Here is a 17937-nt window from a genome sequence, read left to right as displayed (position 1 = left end):
TGACCAGAAATTCGATTTTGACGAAGTGGAGAGTCGAAGTACAAATTAACAACAGACGGAAAACCAACGAACGGAGATGAGAGAAGCGCGTGGTCAACGCGCGTGTCTTTATTGACGGATTGCTTCATTCACCAATGTTTCGAAGAAGGCACGGAAGAAGACGCCATGTAAGTCCGCCGGCTAATTCTTCCCCTTGAAAGGAACGGGACGGAACCCGCATAGGATTATATTATACATATACATATATATATATATATATATAATTCACATTGCTATGTCAACAATGTCACGTAACCCAATTTTCCGAAGCTTCTTCTCATGTCATCCCTTATGTTCTCGTAGACCGCGTCTTCCCTACCCGGATTTAATTGTGAACGGAACTCACCTTCCTGATTCCTGATCAAAACTAATCCGAGTCAGAGGAACGCGGAGGTCTATATTCGATGGCAAGCAGCTTGAGCAGGGGGATCCCGGTTCTTGTCGCGGTGTTCTCTCTAGTGGCTGTGCTCTGCGATGGGTTTCCAACGACCATGACTCTGGAGCGGGCTTTTCCGGTGAGTGGTGATGTCGAGCTGAGTCAGCTCATAGCTCGGGACAGGGCCAGGCATGGAAGGATGCTACAGTCGACCACCGGCGGAATTGTTGACTTCCCCGTTCATGGCACTTTCAACCCCTTCCTCGTCGGGTATGATAACATAAGCTTCGATACGTAGACGAAAGTCTTATTCGTAGTTTTGATGGTATTTCTTCTGAAATGAATTCAGCTGATGGAAATGGAGTTGTTCCTGTGGATGTCTCTCCTTGGTGTTCTCCTTCTAGGACAAGGTCTTGAAGGATGTTTTTCCTTTTTCTAATGCGTTTGATGATGCTGGAGTTTTGATTTATTGAACAACAATGGAAATCGCGCTTTCTGTGGATGAACAACGGCCCATGTTGTCCACAAAAAGCTCGAGTTTCCTTTTCAAAACGAGCAGTGCCGCCGACTGATTATATTCTAAATTCGGGGTACTCTCTGTAGGCTTTATTATACAAAAGTGCAACTGGGTAGTCCACCGAAGGATTTCTACGTGCAGATTGACACCGGAAGCGATGTTTTGTGGGTCAGTTGCAGCTCCTGCAGTGGCTGCCCTTCAAAAACTGATCTCGAAGTATATGCTTTCTATCCGAGAAATAATTCCCCATGATATCTCTAATTTTAGCTTCTTCAGATTAGTCATGTTGCTCAATAACTTCCTTTTGGCAGATTCCACTGAATTCCTTCAATCCCAGGAGCTCGTCATCGGCCTCAGCGATCTCCTGCTCAGACCAAAGGTGCACCAAGGGAATCCAATCCTCGGATGCAACCTGCTCCGCTCAGGATAATCAATGCAGTTACTCGTTCCAATACGGAGATGGAAGTACTACATCGGGATATTACGTCTCAGACAGTTTCCATTTTGACAATGTCCAAGGAGGAGGAGAGTCTCAGACAGCAAACTCTTCTGCTGCCGTTGTCTTCGGGTAATCCATCAGGAACCTATATATCAGAACATACGTGGTAATTATGACATTAGTATTGTAAGTTGTTGGTTGACTTCAAACAGGTGTAGCACCGCGGTGAGTGGGCAATTGACGAAAACGGACAGGGCGGTTAACGGTATTTTTGGGTTTGGGCAACAGAGTCTATCGGTCATCTCGCAATTGGCTTCACAGGGAATAACTCCTAAAGTGTTCTCACACTGCTTGAAAGGAGACGATGCCGGTGGTGGAATTTTGGTCCTCGGCGAGATCATGGAGCCAAATATGATCTACACTCCGCTAGTGCCATCACAGTACGTTCCCTCACTCGAAAAACTCTCTTATTCAAGCTGCCCTCTGTTTTTATAGAAGGTTTCGTGTCATTTAAGTGGCTCTGAGGTTCGAAGATTTTCTGCAGGTCTCATTACAATTTGAATCTGGAGAGCATTTCAGTGAATGGTCAAGAATTAAATATTGATCCTTCTGTATTTGCAACATCAAGCACTGGCGGCACTATAATTGATTCCGGGACGACGCTTGCATACTTAGCGGAAAAAGCTTATGAACCTTTTGTCACTGCTGTAAGCGTTGGACCGAAACTATAATTTTTCCACTATATTTTGTACACTTCCGGGGAAGAAAAGGGTCTTAAGAAGAATCACGTTTTGAATACAGATTGATGCTGCTGTTTCTCAGTCCATACAGCGAGTTCCTGCCAAAGACAACCAGTGTTACTTGGTTACCTCAAGGTTCAGTTCCTGACCACTCTTTCTTTTCTCCGTTCTTTAGCGCAGCGCATAAGACTCGGAGGTTTTTGTGTTTGGATGTGTTAAAATGTGTGCAGTGTTGACAATGGTTTTCCACAAGTCACTTTGAATTTTGAGGGGAACTCTTCGATGGTCATAGGTCCCCGGGATTATCTTCTAAAGCAGGGCTCTGCGGTTAGTGCTTAATGACATTTGTTATTGTTCCCCGAATAAGATGGAAGTACGATTCCTGACGGTTCAAGCAAATGGTTTCTACAGGGCGGGGTTGACGTATGGTGCATCGGCATTGCGGGAATCCAAGGGGGACTGACAATATTAGGAGGTATAGATCATTTACTTGACTTTTCATTCGACAAATGACTCTTTCATCCGTCTGATCTGTTGTCCTTGCAGACCTTGTTTTGAAAGACAAGATCATTGTTTACGATCTTGCCCGGCAGCGGATCGGGTGGACCAACTACGACTGTAAGTCTTGCTCTTCCTGGTCTCAGATTCTTCTCTCATATGTAAAAACTGGAGAAATTGTTTGAACAATTTCTTATAGCTTTGAATCATCTGCAGGCTCACTATCAGTTAATGTCTCCACAACATCGAACTCCGGGGAAATTGAAACCGTCTCTGCAGGCCAGCCTATAGATGGGAGCAGCTCCCCGATTACTTTGCCTGACAAGTCGATAATTTGGATCGTAGCAGCTAGCATAATGTACACATTGGTGCTCAGCAATTACATGTTCCCCTAATATGAGTTTTTCTTTCTCCATACGTATAGTCCTATTAATTTGCTGGTCGGTATCTGTATACACCAGGGAGACCGTGACAATTCTTTCACCACACAGCCATTCACTTTGCTGCGCACTGTCGGTTCTTTCTTTGTTTCTCAGTTTGATCACTTGTAAATAATCAAACTTATAAGTGCAGCACATACACATATATAAAGGATTGGTTCTTTCTTGAACTTTTACGTTTTCTCCCAGGCATCTGCTTTTCCTTCTTTCCTCTCTGGACCCGAACCTACGCTCTATTAATCGAAACCGAACTCGGGACAGATTATATAACACAGTCAAACATCAAGGGTAAATGGCGTAACTAGTAAGTGGAGATAGTTCATCTTGGGACTCTTTACATTTCCCTTCTATCGGTACTACCCATTACCCTGCTGTTTGATCATTGTATCTTGAATGACTAATCTGGGGTGGCCCAGAAAAAGAATTTTAAAAAATGGGCAAGACTAATCTGAGAATTTACATTGGTAGTTGAATAATAATTGGGCCCCTGATCAAAGGGGATAGTATTCTATAAATTTTTGGCAGATTATAAATTAATTAGTTCATGTGATTTTGTGCAAAATCACGCCGTTTGGGACGTGCTTCCATCGCTTAAGGGAGATCCATATATTCCAGCGACGGAAGACTGAGGTCAGGATATTTCTTCGCCAACCGAAGACTGAGGTCACCATGTTAAGAAGATGGATCAATAATATATATGCTTGCAGGAGTAAAGATTTCATCTGCTTTGTTCTCCCAAGTGTCATTTTCTTTTTTCAAAGAATAAAGACTTCCTTTTAATTTCATCTCTCTCTGTTTTTTTTTTTTTGAACCCTAATATCCGAAAACTAAATTAGTCATCGACTAATTCAGTCGAGTCAGCTCTCCCAGTGTTGATTTTCTGCATTCATAAGGACTCGAACTCCAGACATTATCTAAGCGGAATAAGTATCGAATCGCTTAAATCAATTCTTTTTAGTTTTATTTCATCTCTCTCTGTTGAGCCAAACCAAAGAATTGTTCTTCTTTGTGTGTATACTTGAGAAAATAATTTTCTAAGCATCCGATGGAATTAATTATTGATCAGGAGAAAAAAAGAGAAAACTATGTGGTCTAATAGTGTCATTATTATATAGTACAATCACTTTTCTGTACCATTGAAATGTTTTAATTGACTGAGGTCTCCATCAGGCTTTCATGTAAAAGCCGAAGCATAGAAGGGCACAACGCACGAGCCCATCCATCACACGGAGGGGCCCATATACAAGTCCAATTGCACTTATATGGCCCAATTGTCCGTCGATAGGTAGGGTATGCTAATGGAGAAATATGTGATCTCTTCAAACAACCCTCAGTTTGTATTTGATCCGTAAGACAAGATCGATCGGTCATTTATCATTGCATCCTCACGGTGTTGAAAAGAATAAAACCATGCGGAATTTATCCATGTGATGCATACGTTTTCCTCATGTAATAATTTCTTGTCTGGTGATAGTTTATTTCTGCGGTTGCTTAGTTTATCCGAGTCTGTCTTCTTGATTTTCTATATTGAACGGGTTGATCTTTGTATCGAAACTTCAAAGAATGCATGGCTTCATACGTGACCAGTAATCTTTGGTTTGGCTCAAATTGAATATAACCAAGTTATGGAGCATTGCTAAATTAGTAATCTAGAAAACGAAGGAGACAGCCTTTCTTATAAAATCACGAAGGCAGAAGCCTGATAGGACATCCATAATGTCCAAGAACACGATGTTGAGGTTAATTACCATTTGATTGCTCACGAGAAAGGAATAATATCAATTAAAACAATAAGAAAAGAAGAAGAAAATAAATGAACGAGTCTATAATTTTCCTTCCTAATTCAATTGATGCCCATAAATATGAATATCTTTTATGTGAATTAATTATTAATATCAACATATATTATTATAATAGACCATAAATTATCCATATCCAATTCAATTGATGCGCATTAACATCTATTTATGCGAATTAATTAATATCAAGATATTGTATATGCTAAAGAATACTTATAAATAGGCCATAAATTATCCACATCCAATTCAATTGATGCGCATTATTTGCGAATTAATTAATATCAAGTTATTGTATATGCTAAAGAATACTTATAAATAGGTCATATCCTCTCATTCGAAAAACCGGGGAAACCTTCTTTTTTTTTTTTTCCCCCTGAGTAAAACAGGCGAAACCTTCATTAAACCCGTAGGATTACTATTTGCAAATCCTTGAATAGTCGATTACAATGGAGAAAAACTCGATTGTGTCACTCTTGCTCATTTTCGTTCTCATAGCAGGTTCGATATTCACACCTTCGACTTATATATGATGATTTTTACAGCTAAGATTATATTAATTATTTCTCCCAATTTGTTATACTTATATATATATATAGATATAGATATGTTGAAGATGTGTGCTGTTTCTGAGCAGGTCCGTTAGTTATGAAGAATGCGGAGGCTTTAATAAAAAGATCGTGCCGATCAGACGCAGACTGTAACAATCCTCCACCACTGCCGGGATTTGGCTGTCATTGTGGTACTATAGACTACCCAGGTTTTGTATCTGTTCCGAGACCAGTCTCCCTACCGTGCACGAGCACGATGTCTTTGGTGAAGATCATAATGGTAGTTTTTTTGCCAAAGAGTGGGGCTATGAGGGTACATTTGTACCGTATTGTGAACTCTTATATAATAAGTTCCATATGTATAATATATAAGGTGGGGATGAATGGATTAATAGTAAATATATATCGTGCATTCTATGTTGAGACCTCTATCTCTCTTCCTAAGAAAGGATTTTGTTTTTGGTTTTGGTTTTATTCGTTAATTATGTTGGGGGAAACAATTAAAATTAATTAGTTGTATGACAAAGGATTTTATAAAGAATATTTAAGCTAGCTAACTGCTCAAACCTTTGGTTTCAATGACAATAAGGACTGGTAATAAGAAATGGGCATATATATATATATATGTGTGTGTGTGTGTGTGTGTGTAGTCAAGGAAGAATGATCACAAACTCGGTCATCGCCTGTTCAATCCTTCTAATGTATGTTAAACCTAGTGAATGTCTGCCCCAGCCGTAATGTTATGAGACGATTTTTGTACATTTTAGCTAGTGAATTCACTAAGCTGCAACATGTTTTGATCCGACTTACAATAGATAGATGGATACGTTATGTGTCCCTAAATAGTTGCAAATTAATTTGCATGAGGAAAAAAAAAATGAAGACTGATAATGGAGAATATAGGATAGTAAATTGCAATTTGAGCAGCCGCTCTCTCCTTATTCTCTCTTAATTTTGACTTTACGTTAATTTTAAATGATTAATTAATTCAAAAAAATATCGTGAAAAAATGTCCACATAATTGTCGGAGACTCTAACGCTCATAGCTAAACCTCATGCAGCTGATGCTGTTGAGTCGGGTTGGAAACTTCAGGACGTGCGGAACTGTGATTAGTATGCAGTCGCAGTCTGCATTAGTGCTACGAAGCACATTGTCTATGTATACATGAAATAATTAAGCAGGCCTTATCATGAGGTTATTAATATTATTTATCATTAGGTTATTGAACCCGTATGATGCATGGATTTTATAAAGAAATTTTTTATTATAAAATATTAGACATCAAAAAAATTATTAATATTGATTTATAATTTATGTTAATATATAAAAAAAATTATACTATATAAATTTTAATATGAAAGAAAATGCAAGACAATTGATTTAAGAGCTCATAAGCAAATTGTTCTTATAAAATATTTCATATACATGATCTCAATTATCAATTCAATTTATAAAAAAAAATCAGAAAATCCAAAAATACAAAATTCCTAACTTTTAAAAGAAAGATTAATAATAAAAAGGTCTATAAAATTTTCATATTAAGTAGTCCCAATTGTCTTTTTCTCACTCATATTTCATGATTAATTTTTATGACTTTGAATAATTTTAGATAAAATGATTAATCATTCATTAAGAGATTAACCTAATCTAATTTTTATGAGGCTAATAATAATAATAAGGAAAATTTGCCTCAAAAATCATGAACTATGCACTTTGTCTCAAATATATTACGAACTTCAAAATTTACCAAAAATATACACCAGCTATTACTTAAGTTTCACATCTACCATCGGTTTAATTTTTTCGTTCAATTTGCTGATGTGGCACGCATATGTGGCTAACGGCTCCGACGCGTAGATTTACGGCGGTTAATGGTGTCACACGTCACACGGTGATTGGCTATATCAAGAAATTTAAAAAAAAAAAGAAAAAGAAAAATCGATTAAAAAAAAAAAAGATTGCCATCCTCGGGGGCCTCGACGCCAGCCCTCACCCCCCAAATTCGGGTCGCCGGTCGAGGCCCCCGAGGCCGGAATCGAAAAAACCCCAATCAGTCCCCTCGAGGCCCCATACTTAGCAGAAGAAGCTTACAAAGCCGTTCTCCGTGCTGCTAGCCTTGGACCAATGAGTCAACTGCTTTTTCTTTTTTCGGCTAATGTTTGTATTCTTCGGGGAAAGAAAAGGATGTCATGGAGATTGATATCTTGAATACAGATCGATGCCGCTGTTTCTGTGTCCGTACAGCGAGTTCCTAACCAAGAATTACTATGTTATGCGGTTATCTAGAGGTTCAGTTTCCAGCAACTAATTCTCTTTTCCGTTATTTGGATCTCTGTGTGGCGCATATACTTGAGATGTTTTCGTGTTTGGATGTGTTAAAATGTGCGGCATTGACAATATTTTTCCACAAGTCACTTTCAATTTTGAGGGGGATTCTTCGATGGTCTTAGGCCCTCGGGATTATCTTCTAAACGCGGCTCCGCAGTCAGTGCATGGTTAATGATATTTCTTGTTGTTTCCCGAATAAGATGAAACTGTGATCCCTAACGGTTCGGTTGGTCGAATGGTTTCCACAGGGCGGTGAGTACGAGTGGTGCATCGGCTTTATGGGGGTCAAGGGGGGACTGACTATATTAGGAGGTAAAGACCATCTGCTCGAGTTTTAATCCGACATTACAAGCTACTCTTTCATCCGACCGACATATGCTCCTGTCGTCCTTGCAGACCTTGTTTTGAAGGACAAGATGGTCGTTTATGATCTCGCCAGGCAACAGATCGGGTGGACCAGCTATGACTGCAAGTCTTTCTCATCTGGTCTCGGATTCCTCTCTTGTGCCTTGAAACAGGAGGAACTCCTTGAACAGTTTCTTATAACAACTGAATCACCTGCAGGCTCACGATCGGTTAATGTCTCAACAACTTCGAGCTCTGGGAAAAATGAAATCGTCACCGTCAATGCAGGCCAGCCTATGAAGAGGAGCGACTCCCTACTATGGATTGTAACAACTAGCGTTCTGTACACATTGATGCTCAGCAGTACCTACCTGCGCTGCTGAGTTTCCTTCTCCATACATATAGTCCTTTTAAAACGTCAATCGGTCGATAGCGTTGCATACACCAGCGAGAGTGTAATATTTTCTGTACACCCTGTAGCCATTCGCTTGCTGCACACCATCGTTCTCCTGTTTGTTTTTCGATTCTCTCTTTTATTTAATCAGACTCGTACGTACACCACGCATACATATATACCAAATTATGCTTTCTCGAAACTTATATTTTTCCGGACCTTCGCTCTCTCTTACTTTGTTTGGATTGCATCTTATGAAAGGTTATGGAGGAGCGGGGTGGAATGGGCTATGGAGAGATGGGATGGGGTGGGTTATGGAGGGGTTTTTGAATTATACATAACCTATGTTTGGATAAACTTCATTGAAAGGTGGCTTAAAACCTTTCATCGTGTTTGCTCGGTACATACATACCGGCGTCTCGATAAAACACCATGCACCTATCCATAAATTAAAATAACGCTTGATAATTTCTCTTCTTAGCATCGGTTTCACGGGGAATCGATCCCGCATGGTTTGAGACTCGAAGAAGTTATCAAGAACCCTGATACCCGTAGGTACTTCAGCTCGGCTCAAGCGTTGGCCAATTACGCGGAGATCCTCATCCACGCGTAAAGCAGAAGTTGAATACCAAAATTTCACCGATTATCGTCATCGGAGCTTCATGTGGAGGAAGCAAGTCTAAATGTTAATGAAAACTCGAGATTAATAATAAATTAGTACAGATTTTTTTTTTCTGTGTTTCATTGTGTATACTGTACAAATTCCATTGTAAGTTAGTTGACCGTAACTCATTTTCCTTAACTTAGGATAGTTTCTTATATTATTTGGAGATATTTTCTTCATCTTCCATACCGAGTATATACTAATCTGTATATAGCTTGACGATTGAATTAGAAGACAGCATTTTCGGCTCGAACCTAAATTCACATAAATCCTTTGATTTTCAAAACTCATGCTTAATTTTAAATTCACCAGTACTCCAATCGTAATTTTCGTTCGTAAATTGTGAATCCCTGTAGTGCTTGCTTCATGGTTCAAGTATCCTCATGTTGCCCTTGGAGCCTTGGCTCATCAGCCCCAGTCCTTCTACTCAACAACTTCACCCCACAATACGGTTATTTTTCGGTTGTCGGCAAGGATTTCTATGTAAATGAAATTCATGTAGCTCCTCTTTAATTTTATGTTGTTGAAATGATCAAGTGGTCAAAAGAACAATAAAAACAGAAAGTTGAAGCTACTGAATCATATATATGGTGCAGGACATTAGTGAGAGTTGCCATGACACCATAAAACAATCGTGATCAGAGATCGATAGAGATGCCTCCCGGCCAGATGGTCTCTTGAAATTAAGTAGACATTCAGGACTTGCAATTACGTATTTCAATAATCTCTCTCGGTAATACTTTAAAAAAGAAAAATCTCTGTTTTACAATTGTTTTTACTTCTTTATGTGTCAGGCCATTGAAAAATGCTTCGAAGCTGAAGGAGGCCCTAGTTAATTTATATGCGGGTACGGCTCAATATAACGATCAAACAGAGCCTCTTTCTATCCTTCGTGGTGGAATAAACAACTCGAGCAAAAGTTCGAACGTCTTGAGCAAAGTTTTTTCAGGACTAGTTGCTCTATTTAGGGGCTCCTCTTGCTTTATTAACCCCGTGGATGATGATACTCAGTCTGATATAGGATAGGATTGGAAGGTATATATATGCTTATTTTCTTCATTTTATCCAATAAATAAATCGTTTGTACAGTAGCTCTTGAAAATTTATCGGATGAATGGAGATAAAACTTGGTCGCGCGATATTTTGATAGAGAATACATTAACCGGACTTCATTATTGGGTTTTTGGAAAAGTATGCAGCGAGCTCACATACGTACTAGCCCGATCTAATGATAGTATGTTTGAACCATATGTTACCTCCCGGAGAAGTTACATTGATGGCTGCAAAGCCAAGTACGATGTTGCTCCTCGACCACACTGCAGGATCGCTACTTATTTTGGTGGTCAGGTGTTACACAGTACTCCCCATGGTAGCATTAACGTTTGACATTCACCTTTTATAATATTGTTTTGGCATTGCAACCATATAGATATCATAAGTAAATGCATATATACACGTTTTGGATGCAGGACATGAAATCAGTCCTCCGTCATTTCACGAGCAACATTATATTCTGCAATAGTAGATCCTTTCAGCAGTGGCAGGTAAGATACAATTCGGAGAACCAAATCTTTTTTCCTTAGTCGTGATGACATGTTATACTAAGTTGCGTGCTCTAAATTTTGATCACTCGGCTTAACTGTGCACAAGTTCTTAATTAACAGCTTTGTATGTATCTCAAATCTTCAGGGTACTCGAAGACCTCTCAAGGACCATCCGTGCCGCGTACTCTGTTAATGGTACATCCCCCTACTTTGAATTTTTAGGCTTACGTGTGGTGTAAAATACTTTGAAATGTGAATGAATAATCAGAAGAATGGCAGATTACTAACTGATTTAATGTGATTTTGCAGGATCTCATTGTATGGACTTGCTTCCATCACAGAAGGGTGATCCGGATTGGTTAGTGAACCAACGGAAGACTAAGGTCAGGATAATACGGAGATGGATCGACCAGTATTATGCTGAGCTCAAGAATTAATGATCAAGAACAAAAACTTTCTTAATTTCATCTCTCGCTCTCTCTGTTGAGCCGAACCAGATTATCGTTTGTCTTTGTTAAATTTGCGTATATACTTTGAGTTAAGATTGGGAAGACCATTTTTAACTCGAAGCAGTTGACTATTTCCCTATCGGGCTTTCATGTAAAATCCGAAGCAGAGGATTTTTTTTTTCATTTATTGCTTCTTCTTTATTCCAAATAATTAGCTTGCAATACGCCCAATGACATGGGGAGAACTTATCCATCAACGTCAATGTTCATTGTTCGACCTCAATGCCTAAAATGCATCGAACCTCAAATAATGAATAGAGGTCTCAGTCTCACCAATTGTCGAACATTGTTGAATTTGTAGTTTAGACAGAAAAGAGAAAATGTAAGGAAACAGCTGCGGATTAAAAAGATGAATATAAAGGACACATACATGGGACATCGATAATGTACATTAATAAATAACGGGCGTACTCACTTGTTGCTGGATCCTAAAACACCTGCAGTAACAAGACACTACCCAATCGATGATACCGATTGATCATGCCAGCAGGGCATGACTGATCCATAAGCTGGACATTGACCTCTAGTTTGATTTTGACGAGGTGGGAAGTCGATCGATGTGGCCACAATGTATAAGAAACTACCAACAAACGGAATTATCAATGTTAAATAAATAAGTACATATACGCATCGAAACGTCTTCCAGTGTCATCCCCTATGTCCTCATAGACCACATTTTCCCAACCCGAATTTTCGAAAAAATTCTCGCTTTCCCTGATCGAAACTGCTCCAAGTCACTGGGAGGTGAAGGTCTGTATATCATCAATGGCACGGAAGTTGGGCGGCAGGATTCCTGTCCTTTTCACGGTGTTCTCCTTAGTGGTGGTGCTCTGTGAAGGACTTTTTCCGACGACCATGACTCTTGAGAGGGCTTTTCCGGTGAGTGGTGATGTCGAGCTGAGTCAGCTCATAGCTCGGGACAGGGCCAGGCACGGAAGAATGTTGCAGTCCACCAACAGTGCTGGTGTTGTCAACTTCCCTGTTGATGGCAACTCTTTCCCGGTCGGGTATGAGACACTTATTAAGCTTCGTTATGAATACGAACATGGATGATGGAATTTCATGTTTGAAATCGAGCGTTCCATTGCGTTTACATTCACCAATCAAAGAGAATTGAATTCAACTGTTAACAGTTGCTCCATTGAATTACTTCTGTAGGATTTATTATACAAAAGTGCAATTGGGCAGCCCACCTCAGGAATTTTACGTGCTGATCGACACCGGAAGCGATGTGCTGTGGGTCAGTTGCAGCTCGTGCAGCGGCTGCCCTTTGACAAGTGGTCTCAAAGTATAGTCTTCGATCCTCAATCCTTGCCCGTGTTACCGCTAACTTTTAGCATCTTCAGTTTAGTGATATTCAATCAGTATACTTCCGTCCTGGCAGATTCCGCTTAATTCCTTCAATCCCATGAGCTCGTCATCAGCCTCAAAGATCTCGTGCTCAGACGAAATGTGCACCCAGGCCCAGGGGACGCAATATTCGAACATGACCTGCTCTGCTCAGGGCAATCTCTGCAGTTACTCGTTCCAGTATGGAGACGGGAGCACCGCATCGGGATATTATGTCTCGGACACTTTTTATTTCGATAAGGTCCCAAGAGAGTCTCAGACAGCAAACTCTTCCGTCGTCTTCGGGTAATCCACTAGGAATCTCTCGCTCACAACATAACTAGGAATCTTACTCTGTTCATTATGGGTCGACTTGGAACAGGTGCAGCATGGCGGTGGGCGGGCGGTTGACGGAAACGGACAAGGCAGTTGACGGTATATTCGGGTTTGGGCCGCAGAGTCTATCGGTCATCTCGCAATTGGCTTCACAAGGAATAACTCCCAAAGTGTTCTCACACTGCTTGAAAGGAGACAATGCCGGTGGAGGAATATTGGTCCTCGGTGAGATCGTGGAGCCGAACATGATCTACAGTCCACTAGTCCCATCTCAGTACGTCGCCTCCCCTCCCTCGTGAAAGTCTCTCATTCGAACTATCTTCTGTTCTATACAAGGTTTCATGTCGTTTCAAGTGCTCCAAATTTCGACATTTTTCTGCAGGCCTCATTACAATGTAAATCTGGAGAGCATTTCAGTGAATGGTCAGGCATTAAATATTGATCCCTCTGTATTTGCAACATCAAGCAATGGTGGCACTATAATCGATTCCGGGACAACTATTGCATACTTAGCAGAAAAAGCTTACGAAGTCGTTATCCCTGCTGTAAGCCTTGGACCTCTGAGTTAACTACTTTTTCTTTTTTTTCGGCTGGAGTTTGTATTCTCTGGGGAAAGAAAAGGGTCCCATGAAGATTGATATCTTGAATACAGATCGATGCCGCTATTTCTGTGTCCGTGCAGCGAGTTCCTACCGATAACTTCCTGTGTTACTTAGTTACTTCAAGGTTCAGTTTCCGGCAACTCTTTCTCTTTCCCATTATATTTAGGTCTCTGTGTGGCGCATATACCTGAGACATTTTCGTGCTTGGATGTGTTAAAATATGCAGCGTTGACAATAATTTTCCACAAGTCACTTTCAATTTTGAGGGCGACGCTTCAATGGTCTTAGGCCCTCGGGATTATCTCCTAAAGGGGGGCTCCACGGTCAGTGGTCAATGATACTCTTGTTTTCCGAATAAGATGGAACTGTGCTCCCTAATGGTTTGATTGGTCGAATGGTTTCCACAGGGCGGTAACGATTTGTGGTGCATCGGCTTTATGGGTGTCAAGGGTGGGCTGACAATATTAGGAGGTAAAGGTCATCTACTCGACTTTTAATCCAACAAGTTACTCTTTGATCCAACCAACATATGCTTCTTTGTTGTCCTTGCAGACCTTGTTTTGAAGGACAAGATCATCGTTTATGATCTCGCCAGGCAACGGATCGGGTGGACCAGCTACGACTGTAAGTCTTTCTCATACCGGTCTAAGATCTCTCTCTTGTGCCATGAAGCAGGAGGAATTCCTTGAACAATACCGGATAATATCGAATCACCTGCAGGCTCACGATCAGTTAATGTCTCAACAACATCAAACTCCGGGAAACCTGAAACTGTCATTGTAGGCCACTCCCCGAGGATTTTGCCTGAGAAGTCGATACTTTGGATCGCAACAACTAGCATACTGTACACATTGATGGTCAGCAGTTACATGTTCCTATAGTACCCTGCGGAGTTTCCTTCTCCACGCATATAGTCCTTTCAATGTGCCGGTCGATAGTTGCATACACCAGCAAGAACATAATAATTCTGTTCACCCTAAAGCGGTAAAGCCATTCGCTTTGCTGCACACCATAGGTTTTCTGTTTGTTTTTCAGTTCGATCTTTTATAAATAATAATCAAACTCGTTACCTATATTCAAGAGTGTTCTTTCTCGAATCTTATATATTTCCGGGCCTTCTCTTGGTTCCACTGACTCGAAACTTGCACTTTAATCTAAAACGAGCTTGGAAGAAGCCATATAAGTATAAAACAGTAAAACGTCGTGAATAAATGGTAACTTGCACAGATATCTGCACTGCAGGGAGGAATGAGTAAAAGTGAACAGAGTTTAGGGAGCAAAATTAGAAAATCCTTAAATATTTAACCCGAACCGGAACCCGGGATGGGAGAAGTCAACAGCACGCGCGTTCCCCTTCGTCTGAATACACGCGCCACTGCCGTAGCTCAACCCCTTATAACCCCTATTCCGCTTAATTTTATTTGGACACCCTTCTCCAACCACCGCCACAGCCACCACCGCGCGGCCGAGCTCGAATTTTAAACCCTAGGGCTGGGTTTCTGCTTCTTCCCTCCATTTCCTCCCCGTCTCGGAAAACTTCAACCTGGTCGACGCGAATTACGAAGCTGGTCAGGAGCTGGCTCGTATCAATGGCGGAGAAGGAGAAGAATGGGCGCGGGGCGAGAAGCGACGAGAGCGATTATACATCGGAGGACGAGGGGACGGAGGATTACCGGAGAGGAGGTTACCACGCGGTGCGGATTGGAGACACTTTCAAGGACGGCTGCTATGTTGTGCAGCGCAAGCTCGGGTGGGGCCATTTCTCCACCGTCTGGCTTGCTTGGGATACTCTCCGATCGGTACTACTCATTCCCCTCTCTCTAAACTTGCTGTTCCATTTCTGAGACATTGTGGAAGAATTGGTATCAAAGTGAACGCATGAAGTAGCTAATAAGACAGAGCTGAGCGTGGAAGACGAACTCATTGATTTGCAGTGTAAAAGAACGTTGTATCTTGAATGACTAATCTGGAATTGCAGACTTGCCGTGTAGTTTCATCGTTCGACTACTTAACAACTCGAGAAATTCATTGTTTGTAGCGTTATGTAGCTTTGAAAGTCCAGAAGAGCGCTAAGCATTACACTGAAGCGGCAATGGATGAGATCAAGATCCTCCAACAGATAGCCGATGGTGACCCGGAAGACAAGAAGTGCGTGGTGAAGCTTCTTGATCACTTCAAGCACTCGGGGCCAAACGGGCAGCACGTGTGCATGGTCTTTGAGTACTTGGGAGATAACCTCTTGACGCTTATTAAGTACAGTGATTATAGAGGAGTTCCTCTCCACATGGTTAAAGAACTTTGTTTCCATATCTTAGTGGGTCTGGACTATCTGCATCGGCAACTATCTATTATCCACACTGATTTGAAGCCAGAGAATATCTTGCTTATGTCCATGATCGATGCGAGTAAAGATCCGAGGCGTTCAGGGGCTCCGCTTGTTCTTCCGAGTGGAAAGAATAAAATTGAACCGGCATCTCCTACGGTAACGGATGGCAAGAATTTGAATGGGGATTTGACCCGGAACCAGAAGAAGAAGATCCGAAAGAAGGCCAAGAAGGCAGCTCAAGGGCGTGTTGGGAAGGAAGTTCTTGAGGAAAATGAGGAAGGTTCTGGAGCCTCAAGCCCCAGAAATACCAGTAATATTGAGTGTTTAGGTAACGACGATGCTGAAGGGAAAACAAGTAATTCTTCGAATAAGGATGGAGCCGTGAAGAGTGATGAAGTGAAGGATGGCGATCATGGAAGTAGGAGTCGTAGAAGGGGGAGCCATGCCACGAGGCAGAAGCTTTTGGCCGAGCTCGATCTCAAGTGCAAGTTGGTTGATTTCGGGAACGCTTGTTGGACCTATAAACAGTTTACAAGCGATATACAAACAAGACAGTATAGGTGCCCTGAGGTTATCCTTGGCTCAAAATATTCAATTTCAGCTGATCTATGGTCCTTTGCTTGTATTTGCTTTGAGCTTGCTACTGGCGATGTCCTTTTTGATCCCCACAGCGGGGAGAACTACGATAGGGATGAGGTACGTGCACTAGTTACTTTTAATGAGCTTTTATCTTGTACAGAAGAGTAAGCTTCATGCTGATTTTTATAGTAGCTTATAATGTCTCGGCGTAGTCTGTTTATCTGAACTCCTGAAGTTGGAAAAGGCTCCCTTCTTGTTGTCGTTCTCTAGAGTTGCTCTCAGTCTATCTGTTGTATGTTTCATTAATATGGTTAAGAATATTTCCTTGAGTTCCACAACTTTATGAAGATTTCAAGTTGTTTTGAGACTGATTGCCTGTGAGGCTCCATTTTCTATGATGTAGTAGAATCAGAGCGGCCTTTTCCGTCATTAGTCTTGTCATTCAACTTGGACAATCAGTTATATACTTAAATCTTCTTTCTTTTGACTTACAGGATCACTTGGCACTCATGATGGAACTCCTTGGAATGATGCCACGGAAGGTGAGTAGGGAGTTGCTATTTATAACTCAGCTTTTCATTGTCATTCACAATATAGTTCTTTTAGCTCGAACACACTGATTGTTTTATAATCTATGTGTGTTGTTTGCTGCAGATTGCCTTAGGTGGCCGGTATTCTCGAGATTTCTTCAACCGATATGGCGAATTAAGACACATTCGTAGATTACGATTCTGGCCCGTCGAGAAGGTTCTCATGGAAAAGTACGATTTCAGCGGGCAAGACGCTAAGGATATGTCTGACTTTCTTGTTCCTCTACTGGATTTCATGCCTGACAAGAGGCCAACTGCTGCTCAATGTCTCACACATCCCTGGATATCTGCTGGGCCAAGGCTTCTTCAGCCTTCAGCGGCCGATACTCAAGTAAAGTCCTCTGATGGGAATATTTCAGGGGAGGCAAAAGAAAAGAACGACAGGGAGGCGATGGAAGTTGGGCTGGGGAATATAGAAATCGCTGGGACTCCAAAGTCAGCAAAGAAATGACAACCCATTGGAAAATCGTAAAATGAAAACGAAGCTCATCCACCAAGTGTTTTTCTCGAATCTCGAATTGTTCTGTTGCAATTTTGTCATCTGTTTGATTCTTTGGACGCAATTGATGTCATTTGATGACCCCTTACCTTGGTGGAGTATAGTGCGATGTGGGGAGGGGAGCACTTGTCCACCCAGTTTTGAGTAGTTGGTCGGCTCTGTTCTGTACGGTTGAGGAACTGATACGATCCATTTGCTGTAATCTGTAATATGGCCTTCATTGTAAGATCTGTTTCTTGACTATCGATGTTCCATCCCTCATGTCAGGTTCTTTTTTGTTTTGTGCCCCTTTAACTTAAGGTTCTTATCATCGTAAGGGCCTTGATCATCGCGGATATCCAAGCAGGTGACCATAAGCTCGTGTCCAACCTCACCATCAGACTAAATTACTAATACATCCCGTTGGCAGCTTATATATGTACATTTGTGATTACTTTGAGTGAGAAGAATCTCTGCCTTGTTCTAGTGATCATTCGTCATTACTGAGTGAGTTTG

The 17937-nt window shown here is 41.2% G+C and overlaps 3 protein-coding genes across 4 annotated transcripts; all 3 read left to right on the top strand.

The window, feature by feature from the left end:
• The first annotated feature begins 278 nt into the window (after positions 1 to 278).
• LOC116212464 (aspartic proteinase-like protein 2) lies at positions 279 to 3231 on the top strand. 2 transcript variants are annotated; one of them, XM_031547092.1, is made up of 11 exons: positions 469 to 685; positions 765 to 825; positions 1019 to 1148; positions 1244 to 1500; positions 1584 to 1811; positions 1916 to 2078; positions 2173 to 2246; positions 2342 to 2438; positions 2523 to 2586; positions 2658 to 2729; positions 2826 to 3231. In XM_031547092.1, exons 1-11 carry the CDS (start codon positions 607 to 609, stop codon positions 3002 to 3004), a joined length of 1404 nt encoding a protein of 467 aa, XP_031402952.1. In that variant the 5' UTR covers positions 469 to 606; the 3' UTR covers positions 3005 to 3231. The 2 variants fall into 2 exon arrangements, with proteins under 2 accessions (XP_031402951.1, XP_031402952.1); XM_031547091.1 differs by lacking the exon at positions 765 to 825 and having other exon boundaries at positions 279 to 685.
• Positions 3232 to 11857: 8626 nt separating this feature from the next.
• LOC116211690 (aspartic proteinase-like protein 2) lies at positions 11858 to 14529 on the top strand. The gene is made up of 10 exons (XM_031546167.1): positions 11858 to 12188; positions 12340 to 12469; positions 12566 to 12816; positions 12893 to 13120; positions 13229 to 13391; positions 13499 to 13572; positions 13675 to 13771; positions 13856 to 13919; positions 14001 to 14072; positions 14169 to 14529. Exons 1-10 carry the CDS (start codon positions 11947 to 11949, stop codon positions 14327 to 14329), a joined length of 1482 nt encoding a protein of 493 aa, XP_031402027.1. The 5' UTR covers positions 11858 to 11946; the 3' UTR covers positions 14330 to 14529.
• Positions 14530 to 14865: 336 nt separating this feature from the next.
• LOC116212340 (SRSF protein kinase 1-like) lies at positions 14866 to 17718 on the top strand. The gene is made up of 4 exons (XM_031546895.1): positions 14866 to 15247; positions 15487 to 16470; positions 16848 to 16895; positions 17008 to 17718. Exons 1-4 carry the CDS (start codon positions 15038 to 15040, stop codon positions 17392 to 17394), a joined length of 1629 nt encoding a protein of 542 aa, XP_031402755.1. The 5' UTR covers positions 14866 to 15037; the 3' UTR covers positions 17395 to 17718.
• The last annotated feature ends 219 nt before the right edge of the window (positions 17719 to 17937 follow it).

This window comes from Punica granatum, chromosome 6 (assembly GCF_007655135.1).
Source record: "Punica granatum isolate Tunisia-2019 chromosome 6, ASM765513v2, whole genome shotgun sequence".
Classification (NCBI taxonomy): Eukaryota; Viridiplantae; Streptophyta; class Magnoliopsida; order Myrtales; family Lythraceae; genus Punica; species Punica granatum.
The sequence above is the reverse complement of the archived record's forward strand: the minus strand, read 5'-3'. Positions and strand labels throughout refer to the sequence as shown.